The sequence below is a fragment of the Dromiciops gliroides genome, chromosome 5, assembly GCF_019393635.1.
Source record: "Dromiciops gliroides isolate mDroGli1 chromosome 5, mDroGli1.pri, whole genome shotgun sequence".
Lineage (NCBI taxonomy): Eukaryota > Metazoa > Chordata > Mammalia > Microbiotheria > Microbiotheriidae > Dromiciops > Dromiciops gliroides.
In genome coordinates, this window is record NC_057865.1 from 153021135 (window position 1) to 153041826 (window position 20692).

General features: G+C 38.4%; 1 protein-coding gene across 1 annotated transcript in view; it reads left to right on the plus strand.

Annotated features, from left to right (window-relative positions):
- Window positions 1–1661: 1661 nt before the first annotated feature.
- GNAI1 (G protein subunit alpha i1) overlaps window positions 1662–20692 on the plus strand; it is a 100194-nt gene continuing 81163 nt past the window's right edge. The window contains exon 1 of the mRNA XM_043967900.1: window positions 1662–2286. Within this exon, the coding sequence (XP_043823835.1) occupies window positions 2169–2286 (118 nt within the window). The 5' untranslated portion in view covers window positions 1662–2168. The remainder of the gene's footprint in view (window positions 2287–20692) is intronic.

The window sequence follows — 20692 nt, forward strand, 5'->3', positions numbered from 1 at the left end:
TCTTTTTCTCATCAAACAGCATTTTTTTGTCATTCCCACCCTCACTACCACACTATTTTCAACAATAAGTGCTTGTTGAATTTGTTTTCCTGGAGCAATCGGTCAACAACACTTAATTCACCACTACTACATGAAAAGCCTTCATGGTGGGATAAAACATAATTTAGTAGATATGGTTCTTCTCAAGGAATTTATAACCTAACTGAACAGCAGGATAAAACGATATTTTTACAATTCAATAAATACTTATTAAGGTCTAATTACATACAGGACATTCTCAGGAATACAGGATAATAGTTTAGAGGTCATCTAATCCAACCCCTACATTTAACTGATGGGCAATGGACTAGATAGGTCAAGTGACTTTCCCAAGGTTATATTTTGTATGAGAGTGTGAAGAGAGAGACAGAGACAGGTAGGATTGGAATCTAGTTCCTTGGCCTTAAATTCCAGTGTACTTCCCTACATAAAAAATCATACATTCCATTCTACAGAACTCAAGGTGCTTCCAGCTGATTAGGTTATGCTAATCATTGAACAAATTCAGCATTTAATAAACACGAACTATTTGCAAGGCATCTTCCTATAAGCTGGAGGAAAAAAGGCTGAAAACATACAGTCCTAACTCTCAAGAAGTTTACAACCTGGAGTAAATAAGACAAGTACACAAGTACCCCTAATACAAGTCAAGTGAGGCTAAGGTAGAAGCCCAAATAAAGTACTGGTAGAAATTCAAAGAGAAAGAGAGCCTTTTAAAATGAGATCTGGAAAGGCCTAAGGGAGAGTGAGTTTAGGCTCAAAGAAGGAGGAAGGATGTCAGGCAAAGGTAGAGAGTAAGGTGAGGGGAGAGTCCATTCAGGCTAAGGGGGTGGGGGGAGAGGAACAAGATCATAAGGCAAGTTCAGGACTTAACCATCCTACACCACAGTTTCTAATGGAGTTGAATTATAGTACCTGTGTTTATCCGGGCACTTGGTTCCACATTTTCTTAGTTTATTTGAAAAGCCTTCTGGCTGTTCCCGTTTTGTTTTGGACAAAACTAATCAGAGCAATGCTGGTGGTGACACTTATCCTAGTTTTCCTCCCTCTTTTCTTCTCTGGCTTTCCTTACTAAGGGAGGGGATGGCATGGGGAGTATCTTCCTAGCAAATGTCTCTGGTCCCTTCTTCCCTCCTCATCTTTTGCTTCCCACAGGCCAGAAACGCCAACAGACTAAGGGATCTACACTTTGAGAACTCCCCTGCGGCTTTAGCATCGGAGCTGGGCATGCTCAGACACCAAGGGCTGGTTTCTTTGGCTTCTAAGTTTGGCAGTTTCCCCACCCCACTGCATCTGAACCGGCAGGTTTGCATTTGGGAAGTGTAAAAAAAACCCAGGAGGAAATAAACCCATTTCTCACAGTGGTGGAAGGGAGGCGAGGAAGAGGGGGAGGCAGCCTATGTCAGTGGCTTTGCCTTTTTTTTTCCCAGAACTTGACCCTCTTCCTCCTCTGGGCCAGGAAGGCTTGCGCGCAACGAGGGCACGAGGAGGGGGGCTCAAGCATTTGCGCACTGGCCTCTGAAAAGGGGGGGCGGGGGAGTGAAATGGGTGGGAAAGGAAATGCGGGGGCGCGCGCGCGTCCTGCAGAGGGAGGTGTTGTCCGAGTGCACGTGTGCGGGTGCGCGCCGTGGGGAGTAGAGGGAAGGGAAAGAGGCGGGGCCCCGGCCAGCACCGGGCTGGGGCGAGAATACGCGGGCGCATTGCACTCCCGGGGAGGTGCAGCTACAGCAGCAGGAGCAGTAGCGGCGGCGGCGGCGGCGGTGGCGGTGGCGGCTGTGCGCTGGGGGCGGTAAATACTATCTGTATCAGTTTTGGCAGCAGCAACAGTATCCCCTACGTTCCATCCTCCTGTCTGGGTCCGGGGGAGGTGCCCCTCCCGGGAGGGGAGCTCAGGGCCTGAGACTCGTCCCCTGGATGCTGCTGGCGCTCGCTTCCTAGACTCTTAGTTTGGCCAGTGGGCTGGAGAGTGGGGAGAGCTCCCGGAGAGGGACGCCTTGGAACCTGTTCTGCCTTCAAGCCCACGAGAGAGCCCAGAGGCGACCGCGGGGGAGCCTTGCAATTGAGATTGTGGAAGAAGAGGTAGACGTTGGAGGTGGAGGGAGGAACGGTCCTTCCCGACGCTCCGCAAGATGGGCTGTACGTTGAGTGCGGAGGACAAGGCGGCGGTGGAGCGGAGTAAGATGATTGACCGTAACCTGCGGGAGGATGGCGAGAAAGCCGCCCGGGAGGTCAAGCTGCTTCTGCTGGGTAAGGAAGAAAAAGCCCATTGGGAGAATGGCATGGGCTGAGGATGTTGCTTACGACCACTATAGTATTATGGTTATCTCTGTTTGGGGAGAGAGGGACCCCGTGGATGTGGCTTTGGTATGAATCACCAAATGATCCCATTCTGCTGAGTTGAGCCTTTTCAGTGGAGGGAGCTGGTAATGGGTGGGGTGGGATGAAGGTGGGGGGAGAGTCTACACTGCCTCTTTTCCCTTGCCCATCATGCTCACAGATTGGGTGGGTTTCAGAAGACAGCTTGGAGGGAGGTGTTGAAATATGTTCTTAAAGATGCAGACTCCTTCACGGGGGGGGGGGGGGGCGGTGGACATTTTTCTTTCTTTCATTTCCTTTTAAAGGACTTCAAAATGTACACAGAGCCAGAGAGTAAGATCTGTTTGTGGTGTAGTGTAGGGCAGGAGCAAGCCATCCCTTGGTTTTCCCCATCCCACTTCCCCCCTTCCTCCTAATATGCTCATGAGAACTTGCAGAGAGGTTGGCTGTAGAGTAGATTTTTTTTTTCTTGCTTTACTCCAAAATCTTTTGATGCAGTCTTTATTAAAAAGACAGGATCGGTTAGATTGTAGAGATAGGGTATACCTGGGTACATTTAAAAACCGTTCCTTTTAAAGTTTAGCCTTTTTCTACAGTGAAAGGGCTTTAAAACACACACACACACACACACACACACACACACTTAACAAAGGTGTTATCTGCATCTATGCAAGAGTGAAAGTCTTTGCAAAGCTAAGTACCTAGCTTTTAAAAACGTGCTTTAGGTATTGAACTTCAAAAGGCCATTTCCTAAGTATTAAGGTGATAGTACTGTTTTTAAGCTTTCTAAAGCAGGCCGGCACTGCATTAGAAGGCTGATATTTCTTGTTGGAAAAAAGCTGTAATTTTTCTACAGCCATTACTAGAGCTATTCAGTTACTGTTTTATGTAGAAAAAAAGGATATTTTGAAATTGGAAGTGTCACTTTGAAAAATAGTACAACGTAATTTTCCACATGAAAAATTCATTCTCATCCACCCCTCCTCTCTCCCTCCCTTTTACTTTTTCTCTCCCATGTAAGTGGTCGGCTTATGTGAAACTTGGAAAATATTTCGTTTTTCTATTCATCATCTTGGTCAGCAAAATGTTTAGGTGAAAGTGGCTTTCTTTTATTTACAAGAAAAGAAGATAAACAAGGTTTATGAGTCAGATGCAATATGTAGTGAGAGATTCTTCTTTTTAATCAAAGGGTCCTTTTATCTTTAAATACTTAAAATCCTAAAGATGCAATTGAATATTTTCAGTCAGGGGATTGTTAGGTTCTAAAGAAGTTTTTTTGTTTGTTTGGTGGGTATTTTGTTTGTTTGTTTCCCTAAAAAAATGGTACAATGAAATAAGAAAATTTGCATGGGCAACCTTTAGGTTTACTTTACTCTGTTTAGCAAGCTACAAAATAAATGAAGGCTTTTCGTTAGTTTTCCTATAGTATATATAAAGGCATACAACCTAGAAGCATTAAAAGTAGTAATGAATCAATTCATTTTGTAGTCAGGCTGTGAAATTAAGACTGAGATGACCACCCTTTCTCTTGCTAATGGCTAATTTTTTCACAGTTAATTCTATTTTTTGTAGTTCATGTAGCATGACATTGATCTAAAGATGCTAATAAGGTCAAGCTACATATGGTGTGTACAAAAAAGTTGTGCAACTTCATGTCCATTTGTTTTGTTTGAGTTGGATACTGTTGAGAGCACATAAAAAGCAAGAAGCCTCTTTCAAGTTTCAGAATTGTTACTCTGAAATTCTCATATAGACCCAGCTCAGTTGTCAGTTTGAGAAACCCATCCAACAAGTTTTCACTGAAACATACATAAAATCAACTGAAAAAAAGAAAACATTGCCCATAATTTCTTTTGAAGAATTCCTAGAATTTATATATTTATACATATATACATATATATACATATATACATATATATACATATATATTTATACATATATATACACACACATACACTTTTGAACATTATATTATAGCTTAGGTGGCACAGTAGATAGAGTGCTGGACCTGGAGTCAGGGATTTAAATTTGCCCTTGGACACATATTAGCTGTGTGACCTTGGGCAAGTCAATTCACACTGTGTGCCTCAGTTTCCTCATCTGTAAAATGAGCTGGAGAAGGAAATGACAAATCACTCCAGTGTCTTTGCCAAGAAAATCCCAAATAGGGTCACAGAGTGGAACACTCTACTATTAGTAGAAACAACACTAGACCTGCAATAAGAATATCTCAGTATTGGGGTAGCTAGGTGGCACAGTGGATAGAGCACCAGCCCTGTAGTCAGGAGGACCTGAGTTCAAATCCAGACTCAGACACTTGACACTAGCTGTGTGACCCTGGGCAAGTCACTTAACGGCAATTGCCTCACCAAAAAAATATCTCAGTACTAATTAATTAATTTTTTAAGCTTCAATTTCTGAAACTTTACCTGTTCACACAATCTTCATTTGGTTAATATTAGTACTCAGACTCTTCAATTGAAGCACTGTGTAAGTAGAGGTGGTTATTAGTCTTGGGTCTGCCATTTAGTTGTGTCACTTCAGAAGTTTAACTTCTCTGTAACTCAGCTTTCATATCTGGAAAATGGCATTAATAACCCTTGAATTTGGCATATTAGATAAGTAACATGAGGGTTTCACGCTGTTTAATATTGTAGAAATGTAAGCTATCATTCAAAGTAATTGTACTAATGATAGGTTGGTAGTTTGAAAGCTAGAAGAGACTTTAGAGGCCAACAAATCCAAACCCTGATTTTTTACAGAAAAAGAAATTTAGCTTCCGAAGAGCCTCATCTTTCCAAGGGCGTGTTAGTAGTAAACATGGAAGTTGGGGTTTCAGCTCAGTCTTCCTCCATACACAGCATTCTTTCTACCATGTTGCCCCCCACATACAATGAATTTATAAAATGGGTGGGATAGCTAAGACCAGAGTCCCCCTTTAGTTTTTGTCACTCCTTGGGGGGCAAATGCTTTTAAAGAATATCTTCTATTAAAATTTGTTTATCAAATCAATGTTTTTCTTTAATTTGCAGGGCACGCAAAGAATGTGAATCTTTACAGTAGGTTATAGGGAAAATGACAACCAGCAAATTGATGGTGTTTAGAAAATCTCAAGAGATTAAATACTTTATACTTATTACAGTAGACATATTTCAAAATATTTTTTCATTACTCTCAGTGGGGGTGGGAATGAAATTTCCATAACTTTAAAAAAAATTCTTCTGGCCTTGGCTTCTCATTTCTTTCAACAGAATTGTGGTCAATTCCTTCCATGTTCCCTCTTTTCTGTTTACTCCTCCTACTAATAGCGATGCTTGAGTACCCTTTCACCCAGAGTTCTCCTAACATTTTCCCCACTAACAGTTTAGTAATTTCATAAATTTCAATTTCAGGAATGTTTGAATACCCACTTTGATTTGTTAGACTGCTAAAATCTGATCTTTACTTTTTTGGCTGCCAAAAATTAGGCAGGCTGAGAAGTTGGCATTTTACATTACAGTAAATGAGGCTACCAATAGATTTTGAGTACTAACAACTTGTTTGGTTATAATTTGAAGAAGACACCTGGGATTTTACAAGATACATCAGCAACATACTTTCTGTTCTGTTGTGAGCAAACATATCCATCCAGGTGAAGTGGGCACTCTCTGTTGACTTTTTTTTTTTATTCTTGTGACAAAAGAAAACCATATCTTTAATCATCTGTTCTATGACGTTTGGTTTTCTCTTCCTGATAGGACTTTGGCATGAGAAATTTTACTTTGATAGTTGGTTGAGGATTGGATTGCAAAAAAATTAGGAAACTATACAATAGTCTAGGCTGTAGTGTGAACTAAAAACTAATCAGAGAAAGTTTGCCAAGGTAAAATAGTTGAGACTTAGCAATAGGTGGTCAGGGAAGAGAGGGTTGACTTTCAGGTTTCAATTTTAGTTTTGAACTTAACTGGTAGACCACTTCCCTGATTTCCATTTTATTTGTTGTTTTTGTTCTTTTATCCCTGCCTTTTGAGGATGAGGCCTTTAAACTAAATTTAAGGAAATATCTCCATTTATCCCATCTATGTAAAAAATGGGGAGATTGGACTGAATGTTTAAGTCCCTTTCTCTCATCTTCATTCTATGATTGTATTACAATGTTAAATCTTTTTTCTTTTCTTCTTTCCTCACCCTTAAAGAGGAAGCATGTGGGGGGCAGAGGGGTATATATCTATCCTTCTTGAAATTTTAGTCTTATAAATAAGATGTGGTAGTGAATAAATTGTATAAATATATAAAATTATTGCACTAAAATTTAATTTATTTTATATATCATTAATTGACTAGACCATGATGACATAGTGCAAAAAATTAGCTCATTTACTAGTTTCTTGATTGTAGTCTGGGCCCTTTAAAAAAAATTTGATTTATTATGCTTTAGTATCAGTATTTAGGTCAGATAAAGTCATATTATAAATGCCCTTTTCTTTAAAGTCAGAACAGGGTGAGGAAACCACTTTTTTGGGGGGGGGCAGGGCAATGAGGGTTAAGTGACTTACCCAGGGTCACACAGCTAGTAAGTGTCAAGTGTCTGAGCAGATTTGAACTCAGGTCCTCCTGAATCCGGGGCCAGTGCTTTATCCACTGTGTCACCTAGCTGCTCCAGACTAATGTTTTCAAAAAACAATTACATGGATAGAGTACCGGCCCTGTATTCAGGAGGACCTGAGTTCAAATCTGGCCTCAGACACTTGACACTTACTAGCTGTGTGACCCTGGGCAATTCACTTAAACCCAATTGCCTCAGCCAAAAATAAATAAATAAATAAATAGAAATAAATAATTACAGCCACACACTACATTAAAATAAAATTGACATTAGCTGTTTATGGTATGTTTACAAAGGATTTTTCGCACAATAACCCATAAGGTATATTGTTCAAAGATTCCTAGCTGCCCGGGAAACCATTTTAAAAGAGAATGACTTTTTTTTTTCATTGCATTTGGTTGATTCTCATAAGGGGAAAAAATAATATCTGTGGAGGTTTTCAAGGGAAGGCCACAAATTTTTTTTTTCAGGGCACTGAGGGTTAAGTGACTTGCCCAGGGTCACACAGGTAGTAAGTGTCATGTGTCTGAATCCGGTTTTGAACTCGGGTCCTCCTGAATCCAGGCCTGGTACTTTATCCACTGCACCACCTAGCTGCCCCCGAAGCCCGCAATTTAATACCACTACATTCTACCAGAAGAAAAACTAGTCTTAACATTCAGTACATGAAAGAGTTTGTGTGTGTGTATGTATATGTATTAGGTCATAATGACTTTCTAAAATGGATTTTGTTTTAAAAAGAAACATTTGTGTAGTGTAGTCATTCTCAATTTTGTCAACTCTCTCAATACAATTTTTCAATACTCTTATGAAACTCCATCTTCCCTAAAAAAAGGGAAAAAGGAAAGTTTTAGCTTTCTCTGGGGTTTCACAAGTGGGGTAGAAAAATCAACATTAGTCAATTTGTTCCTAAGTCTAATACTTGTCACTAACATCTCCAAACTGCTGTTTGGATTTTAGCAGTCTCAGTCTCCTTGGCTTCCTTTGAAATTAACCTATGACTTCCCTAGAGATCCAGACCAAAATTGGGAAATACTGGCAAAGCAAGACTTGACCTGTATTATTGTCTTTATCTTTTTTGGATCTGTACATTTAAATATATTACTAAATTGGATCTTAGAGATATCTAGTTTTCATCCTTTTACTTTATACCTAAGAATCTGAGGCCCAGAGAGTTCAGTGACATATCCAAGTTTTATAAGCTCATATGCCAAAAAGAACTTAGAATTCAAACTTCAAAAGTGATTTCCTTTTTAAAAAAAATAACCAATAGTGGCAGCTAGGTGGCACAGTGGATAAAGCACCGGCCCTGGATTCAGGAGTACCTGAGTTCAAATCCGACCTCAGACACTTGACACTTACTAGCTGTGTGACCCTGGGCAAGTCACTTAACCCTCATTGCCCCACCAAAAAAAAAAAATAACCAATATATGTAGCTTTTCTTTGTTGTAAAAGTTTTATATTGGCAACTTATTAAATTGAAATCACAAATTATATGAATATTTTTGAAAGCAATTAATTTCCCCAAACTCCATTTATAGCTTTCATTGTTCCTTTACATATTTTGAATATTACTGTTTGTTCTTCTGAATCCATTTTTGCAAAAAAGTTCAGGATTGTAAACCAAAAAGGAACTGCAAATGTTAATAATAAAGAGAAGTTCAAAGGCAATTTATCTCTCTTACAATGATTATCCTTCATACAATATAGTATATAATTCTGGTCATATGATAATTGGTTAACTAGATATTTAAACTATTAGTCTTTCTGATGCATTTGTATTTCAATATGATTAGAATACTGAGGTATTTTTCATTGATTTTTAAAAATTGGAATTGATATTTCATGCCAACAATTGTCTAGCCTTGGACAAGTCACTTCACCTTACTAGTCAGGCTTTATTTTGTTGTTGTTTGTCCTTCCCTCTCAAAGAGGACCATGACATTGGGAGGTGATATCATGACTTGCATTCGATTGGGTTTAAGTGAGGCAGGGCTGTGCAAAATCACCAGCCTAACTCTGTCTTCCTGAGCCATCTGGGTCCAGTGGCAAGATATACATGAGAACAACTGGAGGTGGTCCCCAAGTGTTTGAGGCAATCGAGGTTAAATGACTTGCCCAAGGTCACACAGCTAGTAGTGTCAAGTGTCTTATGTCAAATTTGAATTCAGGTCCTCTTGACTCCAGGGTCAGTGCTTTATCTACTGTGCCACCTAGCTGCCCTGGGTTTTACTTTATTTTCACATAAAATGAATTTGGATTGCAGTATATCTATAGTCTCTTTAGGTATATATTATGATTTTATATTTTTTCCTTGTGAAATCCAGACTACAGGAAGCTAAGATTATAAAAATAATTTGACTCCATTTTAACAACTCTCTCTCTCTCTCTCTCTCTCTCTCTCTCTCTCTCTCTCTCTCTCTCACACACACACACACACACACACACACACACACACACACACACACGGATATGGCATATGTATGAATGTATGTGGCAGTTTGGTGGCACGGTGGATAGAGTGCTGGGCTTGGAATCAAGAAGATTCATTTTCCTGAGGACAGATCTGGCCTCAGATATTACATATGTGACCGTGGGCAAGTCCCTTAACCCTGTTTACCTCAATTCCTCATCTGTAAAATGAGCTGTAGAAGGAAATGGCAAATCAGTCTAATATCTTAATACACACACATAATTCTGGGTAAAAATACACACATATCCATGTGTGTATGCACATATATACATACGCATGCATACATGTGTGTATATGTGTATTTATGTATGTATATATAAATGTATATATATAATTGTTATGTATATGTTTGTGCATAAGTATAAATGTTTTATATACTATACCCATATAAAATTGTTCTTCCCCTACCCCAAATTTGGTCATAGCTTTTTTGTAACATTTGTTAATTAGATCAATATATTTGTTTCAGTGAACTTTATACTTTGAGGAACTTTCTTCCTTGATTGCACTTCTTGGAAGCAGTAAATTAGAGGATGGGTTTCCCTATCAGTAAGTCTTTCATGTCATAATTGTAGGCGTTAGTGAGTTTTGCCTCACTTCCTAACCTTGACTCACGAATGTATTTTGAAAATAACTAAGGAGTTTGAGATATGGTAGATTGAAATGTCAGGAGGGGATGATGCCTCTGTGCAAGGCCTTGATTTCTAATATGCTGAAAGATATATTTGCTTTGCTATTTATTTCTCCTTAAAGAACCCTGTAGAGTACTTAAACCTGATAAAAGAAAGCAAAATATATTCATTTATATCCATTCATTTTGAACTCATTCAGTTGAAACTGCTCTCCAAAGTTACTAATGATTACTGTTTTGGCAAATCTAATGGATTTTTCTCAGTCTTTATCCTTCTTTACTTCTCTGCATAATTTATTAGTGTCAGTGGCCCTTATCTCCTGGATATTCTCTCCTCACTAGGTTTTTGTGACACTGCTCTCTTTGACTGCCCTTGTTAGTCCTTTTTGCTGGATCACCATCCTAACCTAATTGGTGAGGTGTCCCAAGGAAACAACCCTTGGGATCCTTCTATCTTTTTGTTCTCGTCCCCCCCCTCTTTCCTCCCTCCTTCCTATACCTCAGGCCTGCATTACCACCTGCCTGTTAGACATTTCAAACTGGCCGTCTTGTAACATGTCTAGACAAGGCTTTAGTGTGGTCCCCTATCTCTCATGCCCTTCTGGACTTCAGTACTTCTGTGGAAAGCATCACCATCCTTTGAAATGATCCTTGTTCACATCTTGAAGTCATTCTTGAATCCTCACTCTCCCTGATTTTACATATGCAAATAATTGCTTACCAAGACTTGTTGATTCTACCTCTATAACATCTCCCATATCCATCCCCTTCACCTTCACCACAGCTTCCACCCTAGTTGAGATCCTTATCACCTCTTTTCTGAGATGTTCCATTAGTCATAATTAGTATCTCTGCCTCCAGTCACTCCCCTTTCTACCCCATCCTCTATACAGTTGCCAAAGTGCTTTTCCAAAAATAAGCCTCTGTCACTTCCCTACTCAACAAAAACTAGCCCCCCCCATTTCCTCTAGGATCAAAGAGTAAGTTCTGTGTTTAGCATTTGAAGACATCCATAACCTAGTTCAAATCTACCTTTCCAAGTACATGCACAATGCAGTCTAGTCAAGCTGGCTTGCTTCATTCCCTCCTCCTCTCAGACCTCAACTCCCTCTTTCCCTTTGCTTATACTCCCTCTTCACCTTTGCCTCCTTAGAATTCCTAACTTTTCTCACAACTCAGACTCCTATTTTATTCACTTTTGATCCCCTACATCCTAGTGCCTCATCCAGAATTACCTTGTATTTACTTTGTAAAGTTTTTCTATTTACTTTACTATTTCTGTTGAGGGTACCACAATCCTTTCAGTCCTATGAATTCACAAATTAAAGTAATTTTTGTTCTGAAGTACACTTCTGGATTTCTCTATTTTTCGTATCTCTTCCTATATAGTATATTCAGTGGTGATCATGAATATTTATTGGGCACCTACTCATAAAGGCAGTGTGACAGTGTAAAAAATGTGGAACTTTTTGAGTCTCCACATGCTAGATGACTCAGTGGTGCACTCCATATGCTGATACAGGAAACATCTAAGACTCATGGTAGCCTGTAACCTGTCAACACAATTTCCTGCTTCTAAGTGGGTTCCTAAAGTGCTTTACAACTCAATGCCCTACCCTGTTATCTAGAATTCTTTTAAAGAGAATTGGCAGTTTGGCAACACCATGGTATTATACTGAAGCCCTAGTTTCCTACCCATTTCTACAGAGTCCCTCCCAAACTCTTAGCATCATCCTGTGATTTGGTCACTATCCAGAAGTGAAACATTGTGATGACGCTAGAAAAGGAATTCCCTTCCTCTAATATCCTCACTGCCAGTATAGATAACACATAGACAACCCAGAGGGAAATAGTCATCTACCCCATGTTGTGACTTCAGTTCTTTATAGAAATGCCAGCTCATGCACCACATAGTCCATCCTCTTTTCTCTAAGAGGCATACTTCTCAGAGACTCGTTTTCTCTACCATGGAGGACCAAACCTTCTTACTCTTGAACTTAGGGTTACTAATGAGACACTTCTGGGCTAACATGGCCCCCCAATTTTTTATCACCTGGAACAGTAGTATCAAACTTTGGGTATTTGTAGGATACAGTTTGACTTGGGAAACACATTATCTGTGTTTTATTGTGTTTTTACTTGTTTTGTTAAACATTTCACAGTCCAATTTTAATTTTTTGGGGCCTCCGTACAGGCTACAAATTTGACACCTCTGTTCTAGAATGCTATGTTTTGATGTCACACTGCATGGGAATTCTCTCTCCTAACTAAGAAGCAGGGGATAAGGAAACCTATGCTATGAACCCAACCTGAATGAATTCATACTTTCAGACAGTTGTGTGCCTCTATAGGACTTTTCTTTCTATCTGAGCTGTCATATTTTGAATTGAGAAAGTCCATCCTCAGAACTTGTCTTCAGGCCACGTGGTCAAGCATATAAAGCTACCCTATACTTTAATGGAACATACAATTGCTTCCATTGGCAAAGCTCATGTTTACTCTTAGTTCCTTTGCAGCTCATTCTGGATCTCAAACACAGATCAAAAAAGAGTTCCAAAAATGTCGCATGAGTTTCCTGTTTATAGACTATGGAATTTTGCTTCTTCCAACACAGTCGATCCTCTTAAGGTTCTGAGATAACCAAGTCATCTTAGGAGCAGCCTCAGGTACTTTAACCTTTCCCCTAGAATGGTGTCAAAAATAAGAATCATAGATTTGTAGTTGGAAGAGATGTTAGAGGATATCTAATCTAACCTCCTTATTTTACAGATGAGAAATTTGGCCTCAGAGAGAAGTGACTTGCATAAGGTCATACTAGTATTAAAAGGCAGAGGGAGGATTTGAACTAGATCCTCTGACTCTATACTGTATTCTCTTGGGGCAGCCGTAGAAGCACTGAAAAATTAATCAGGACTTGTCTTTTGTTCTCTTGTTATTTTCTTTAGAGAGGTATGAACATTCAAACACATTACATTACTCAGAGTACTTACCTTTTTAAACCGTATGGAACAATACTAGAGAGTCCATGAAGAGTAAGTGGAATAGGTAGTGGTATGGCTGGGCAGCAAATTAACCTTTTTGAAAGTTACAAGATGGCTACTCTGAGAAACCTGCCAATTTCATATAGACCAGTGGTTCATTTTTTTTTTTTTTTACTCATGGCAGTTTTATTCTTTGCAGTGAGAGATACATGGCACAGTAAATGTTTAAATTGGCAGAATTACAGGAGAGTTGGGAGACTTGCACAAGTGCATGTGATTGCAAGTTTGAGTTCTGTACAATTCTTGGCATGCTCTGTAGCACAGACAGTAAATGGCCCTGTGGTATTCTCTTTGGAAATCACTGCTGTCGCTTTTTATATAGGGCCTGAATCACCTATTTAACTGTTTGACCACTTAAGATTTTACTGTACAAGTCTTTGATAAATACGAATTGCTGACTAGGAAGGCAAGCATTCTTGGTTGAGATAGCAAACTACTCACCGAAGTGATTACCGTTTGTATCTGTAGTGCAAGTCCTGGAGTTCTGGAACTGAATGAACAAATAATGCTGTATTAACAAGAAGATCAATTCCTCTTTTTTGTTTTCTTCCAGAGATGATCTCTAGGAAGCGTATCCGTGATGAGTACTATTTGTTACTGTATACAATTCAGAGTTATAGTAGGTATATGCAGGTTGTAACAGTGTCTTTGGGGTTTTTAAAGCTGTGTGATATATTTGGAATGATAAATGGCACTTATTCATTCAACACAGATATGATAATGATGCACAGGTAAGTGGATGAATTTCCTTGGTACTTGGCTTGAATACTAAGAAGCAAGACAGTACTGGTAGCATTGGCTTTGGTGCAAACTGTGACTTTGGGCAAGTTACAACCTTTTTGAAGTCATTTTCCTTATTTGTAAGATGAAGAGGTTCAAATAAATAATGTCAGAAGCTCTTGTCTGCTGAGAGTAACATTGCTGCAGATGATGCCTAAAGATGTTCCCTCCCTGTTTCCCCAGTGAGGTATAAATTTTATGAAACAATGAATTCCACATGAAAATGTTTTCTTTGGAAGAATTTATGATGACTTTCAAATAAGTCTAAACCCTGACTTAAGGACTATTCCCTCGATTCAGATTCCCTTGTCAAATCCAGAATTAACATCCTAAACTTCTAAAGGAGGACAAGTAGGGAGTGTGGTACAGTGGAAAGAGGACTGGGGCTCGAATACCATCTGGGACACATTATTATGTAAGTGTGTGATTTGGGGCAAATCACTTACCCTTCCAAAGCTTTAGTTTTGTCATCTGGAAAAATGAATGGTTGGATTAGATGGCATCTGAGGTCCCTTGCTGTTGTAGATCTTTGGTTTTATGGTAAGCTTAAGGTTATCTTTTGGTGAATTTCAGTAACTTGGATTTAGAAACATCTATATGACTCCCCCCACCAAGACTGTGTTTTTTGTTGTCATTGTTCAGTCATTTTTCAGTCATGTGAGACTTTGTGACCCCATTTGGGGTTTTCTTGGCAAAGATACTAGAATGGTTTACCATTTCCTTTTCCAGCTCACTTTACAGATGAGGAATAGAGGCATACAGGATTAAGTGACTTGCCCAGGGTCATACAACTAGTGTACTCAGGAAGATTCATCTTTCTGACTTTGGGCCCAGTACTCTATTCACCTAGCTGCCCAAGTTTGTGCTTGGCTAAAACAGTACAGACAGTTCTTGATTTACATAAATTTGCATTATGCAAATCAAACTTTACATAAAGAATTCTAAATCTTCCTTCCAAAAAAGAAATCCCACAACTATGTTAACTTTACTGTGTAGTACTGTATTCTTCCCCTCCTCCCCCTCAGCTTAGAGCTCCAAGACCTCCTGCCCCTCCACCAAAAAACAAAACAAAACCCCTTCAAGTGAAAGCAGAAGCCCTGATGCCATGTGTCCAGCCCCCTCCCATTTGACTTATGTGACTCTGTGCTGGGCTACTGTATCTGTCCCCTACCCCTCATGTGTCATCCATCCTCTCCTGTCAGTTTCTGACACCCCCTTCCCCCATGTGTGCTTCTTCCCTTCGGTCTGGTCAGGCCCCCAGGGCCCAGCTCAGGTCTTCTCTCTGCTTTCAGTACTTCTCTGTTAAGTGTTCCCAAAGGTCCTTGAACTTTGCCCTGGCCCCCGACCTCCACTGCTGCACTGCCCCCTTTCTTCTTCCTTTTCTTCTCCACTTTCTTAGGTAAATTCTTATTAAGTGAAAGTAGCTTTAAGTAAATGCCTGCGGAATATAAGGCAAGGTCTGACTGTATTAACACTTCTTTTGTTCTGATGAGTGTTTAATTGGTAAAATTTGTGAAAAGAAACCAAGATTTATATTGTTGCACAAATAGCTCAGTGGTAGAAATTTTCAACAAACTAACACCTTCAGTTTGAAATATCTGATCTAGAGCTCTGCCTCTGACATCTGTCCTCCTCTATTTACCTTACCTATCCTTAAGGCTCTTTCAGTGTCTTCTCTGATTGTTTACATTTCTCTTCCTCATTTCCCTTTGCTTGTTTAGTTCTGTACTCTTTCATTAAAGGCAAAGGCCTTAAGGCTTTTGTCTCTTGTTGCTCTTTGTATCCTGGCATACAACCTCAAAGACATAAACCCAGCACACAAATGAAAATCAATAGCTGTAATTGAGTTTTAGAGCAAATTTAGCTTCTTCCTTGGATACCATCTGGGTAGCAGAATATTCAGAAATCTTGGGACCTTGCTGAATATTGTACCCTAGACAACTACCTAGCTTTACTAACATTTTACTCTGGCCTTTAATTTTGTTTGTTTTTATTTAGATTTGTTAGATACAATGAGAGAGCTGAGACAAAGGCCAAGTTACTTGCCTATGATCGTTGCCATTGTGTTAGAGGCAAGACTTCAACCTAGGTCTTCCTGATTCTAAGGCTATCCCTACATCTTCTGGCTCATTCACCTTTTGAGTTTGGTTTAGGTGATATTTTAGATACTGTATGTATTTTGTCAATAGCCCCTAAGTGAAATATTGAAGGCTTCTAAGATTAAAAAGTCCTTTTTTCCCCAAAATTACTTGATAAAGATAAAGATTAGCATATCAGTTTCTTTCTCTTAAAGAATAACTTTTATTAATTGAATTTTTAAGTAACTTTTTTGTTTTCCCATAAAGTCATACCTCTACTTCGGTTTGATCACTTAGCATTCTTTTTTCATTGTTTCATGAATCCCTTCACAGAAGTTATCTTTTTTAAAAAAATTTGTCATAGTATTAAAGATTATTAAGTTTTGTATCCTTTTTGATTTGTGCATCAGTATTGTATCAGGTTTTTTAATGGACCTAGCTATGTAACTTTTAACAGATTTCATGCAATTCAGTAAATAGAGTCTAATAGAGAGAAGTTAATAGGCAACCATCAGTTGCCTTCATCCAACAGTCAATATCCTATTAAAGTTTGCAAATAGGGCCCTTGTAATCTGAAATGGGACCATCCTTACTTTCCTGTAATTTCATCAGTCTGATCCTGAGACACTCAATTGAGCACTGATTCCTTGATCACACCTGCTATTCTCTTAAGCCCATAAGTTACATCTATTTCTTCTCATTTGGCAAAGATTCTATTGTATTTCCAGTTCACAGAGCTATTATGGTAATGGTTTAAAAAACACTTGGGATATTTAATGTAGCTTTTGGTGAATATTAATTTTAAAAGTACGGTATATTCCTAAGTGCCTTCCAGCAAGGCACCAGAGACTAATTGAAGATAATGGTATTTTGCATTTTATTTTCTGTGAAAGAAATATTCCAAGGATAATATCAAGTTCATGATCAGTTTCTATTATTGCATATAAAGAAATCACCTCACAGTCAGACATGTCTACCAAGTATGAGGAGAATTGATCGGAATTTTGAGATGAGGCATATAAAAGCTAGGAAACTTTGAGGTCTAGGTGAAAGTCATCATTTTAATGTTTCTCTAGGTCACTATCCTTCATTCTCAACTCACACTTGAAGATTGGGTCCACCTGGGGATGACTCCCAGATTCAAGGTACTTTATGAGTCAGCAGCCCTAAAACTAAAAGCTCATCAGCTGCCATTGATTTTTTTACCCTTGACCCTAGTCAGCTAGAGGATATAATTAGCTCAAAACAAAGCCATGTAGTGAACAAGCATAGTAAGAAGAGATAGCACCAACTTATCCTCTGGAGAGTACTCTAACCAATAGAGCTTCAATATGGTGAATGGACTTAGACTTCTCAAGGGGACAAGCACACACATAGGGAACACAGGGCCATAGTGAGAGGCAGTCCATGCATTGCATGCTGCAGGGTCATCAATCTTAAAATCCAAGTCATTTATGGGTGTTGCTTTACTCTGGCTATAGTCACAACTGCCTCCAGCATTTATCTTAGCTAACATCCTGGACAAGGGCTAAAAGCCGTACAGTTCTAGAAAGAGCTGAAGCCTGTGCACATCCTAAGAACAGTAGGAGTAATAGTTTTGAGAGCCTAATTCCTGATCAGGAGTTATCTCCAGTTTCTGGACTCTAAACTATGTTCATGGACTCTGCTTGAGTCAGCTAGTGGACTCAATTCGATGCTGTCAGATTTCTCCCCCTGTTCTTTATGGAGTTTCTTAAGAGGAGCAGGGAAAAGGTGAGGAGACAGTTTCCCATAGCTGGCTCTCTTGTCCACTATTTCTGCTTGGACCTAGCTTGATTTTTATCTTGATAATAAAGAGCATAGCTGATCTCTCAGCAAATCATCAATTGCCTACATCCTATACTATACAAGGGGCACTTAATCTGAAAAGAGCTCAACTTTATATCCTATAATTTTATCAATCTGATCTAGGAGGACTCAGTTGTTCAGGAGTTCTCTGATCTCACCTTTGCTTTCCTTTTAAACCCCAAAACTGCATATATTTATTCTCAATTGGTAATAATAGTATTATATTACTGTGCACTTACTATTATTTTGCTTCTCTTGTAAGTGACTTTAATTGCAAGGAGACATGTTTCATGCATAGCTATCACAATTAGTTTTCACCTGATTTGTGAGACAGCTTGTCAACAATGTGGCACTTTTGTTACATTTATTATTCTTATTTTATGGAGTCATTTCTCAGAGATAATTAATGTGAACCAGATGTGCCAATGTAACGACTAGAATGATGCCATCTGCTGGAGACTTACTGTAGGGAAGCTCCACTGTGAGAAGGCCTCTGAGGGCAAGGCCATGTAGCTTTTCTTTGGCATCAGGAAGTGACGTTTGCTTGTGGGAAGAAGAGAAGGTGAGGCTGGCTCTCTTGCTTTCTCTTTTCTCAGGACTCGAGTGGAGAAGGGAGCTAGAAATGTGCTCTCCCTTTAATAGATAGATGAATCTAGGTCTTTCTCTCTCTCTTCACCAAATTCTTATTCTCCTTAATAAATGCTTAAAAGTCTAACTCATGCTAAAGCTTATAATTTATTGGTGACCACTCATTAGGTATTTTAGACAGACTAGCTAGAATTTAGCCCCTTACACCAATTTTGCTGAAATATAAATGGGGGGAGTTTATTATATTGTCACCAATAAGAGTATTATGAAGATTTTCTGGGTCTTTTTCCTGCCAGACAAAATATTATAGTTTCTTTTTGCTTTTTTGTTTTTTGTTTTTTGTTTTGGCAGGGCAATGAGGGTTAAGTGATTTGCCCAGAGTCACACAGCTAGTAAGTGTAAGTGTCTGAAGCCGCATTTGAACTCAGGTCCTCCTGAATCCAGGGCCAGTGCTCTATCCACTACGCCACCTAGCTGCCACCTATTATAGTTTCTTAATGCTATCCTAGAGGATTGGTTCTTTTTGCCCTCCAGTTCTGTCTTATGTGGTTTAGCTCTCTCTCCTCCTATTCTCTCCTCTCCCTTCCTGTTCTCTCCAGGACCTTTTTCAGCTATTCAGATTGACTTACTTTTAATGACCTTTTCATTTACATTGCTTGCTTGCTATATGTATTCTTTCAGTGCTGCTTATTTCAGGCTGCATCTGTTCATTCAGATTTTCCCATCTTTCTTTGAATTCTTCATGTGTTACTACAAATACTATTACATTTGTGTCATAGGTTTTTTTTAATATCATTTGCTTAATCTTTCTCAGCCTCAGTTTTCTCATTTGTAAAATGAGAATGTCAGAGGCTTGTGGGGATAAAATGAGATTATTTTGTTGGCAAACATTATTATATCTCTAATTGGAACTCTCATATGGTTTTAATAGTTTTGTAATTCTTTTTTAAGTACAGCTTGTTCATATTCTTCAATCACATTAGAGGGAATGGCTTTTAGTCTTAGACATTTGTATTATAACAGGCTTTTAGGGAATTATGAATCAGAGTAGAAATATTTGATGCAGTGACTTTTCTCCCCTATCCATAGTTTAGGACTCATTTTTATTATAATCAAAAGCATTTATCTAATACCAAGAACTAATATAATTTGTAATTAAAAAACCCTTTCCCAGTTAAAGGAAGGATGCACCTTCTCCCCAGCATGAGCTAACATAGTGCTAGTAATAGTAACAACAGGAATAATAACAAAACAAAACAAAAGGCATAAGTATTGGCAAAAGAGTTACAATTATCCCTACATATGTAGATGAGCTGATGTTGTCCTTATAAAACCCCAGAGCATCAGTGAGCAAACTATTTGAGACAATTAATACTTTCTGAGAAGTATAAGGATATAAAATAAATACACACAATCATCAAAACACAACAAAACAAAAACCAGGAAGAAATTATAGGAAAAAATCCATTAAATATAGGTAAAAATAAATAACTTATAAAGACAAGTAAGATTTATAGAGGGATAACTCTAAAAGAGTTTTTACAGAAATACTTAATAACATTCACTGTCAAAATTGATTATAAAAATATATAATAGATCCCCTAATCTAGTAATTGGGTTATGATCCATACAAAAATAAATACAAAACTAGCAGAGTAAAAGCTAAAAAAAATTGCTTGAAAAGAATATTTAGCTTTTTTTTCAAAAATGAGATCTTTTCACAGTTTTTACTGGTGTCTAGATGAAGGTTTTGGAGCCACAGCTGTATTCTGGGCAGTTGTCCAGAAAGGTTCAAAACATGAAATACAAAGTAAAATACCTTGGGATGCAGTTTTGTAGGTGAAGATAAAAAGTTGGTTACATTTCTTTAAGTCTAATATTCAACTCTAATGAATACTATTATTAGAAGAAAGACGTTTAGCATGTATTACCTAAACTTATAATGTATCTTGATAGTGCATATTATCAAACTTTCTGTATTTTATTCAATATTTTAGCTTATTCCAAACACGTAAGCTGTTCATTTGAATAGGGAGATTTTTTTTCACATTGAACAAATGGATAAAAATAGTTTCGTTTTTGAACCACTGGACAAAATCTCACAGAAAGGGAGGGGAAAATTTCCCCTGTGTGTGTGTAATTAAAAAGTTTGTGGTTCATTAAAATATTTCTTGCTAGTTTGGAAGTTGGCCTTTTAACATGAATAAGGGTAAAACACTTTATTTGTAGGTGTTGATTAAAAGAACAAGAAGCATCTTGTTTCAATGACATATAATTACAAAATACGTGTTTTTAATTTGTAGAAAAGGAAATTGCTTAGTTTTGCTGACCTTT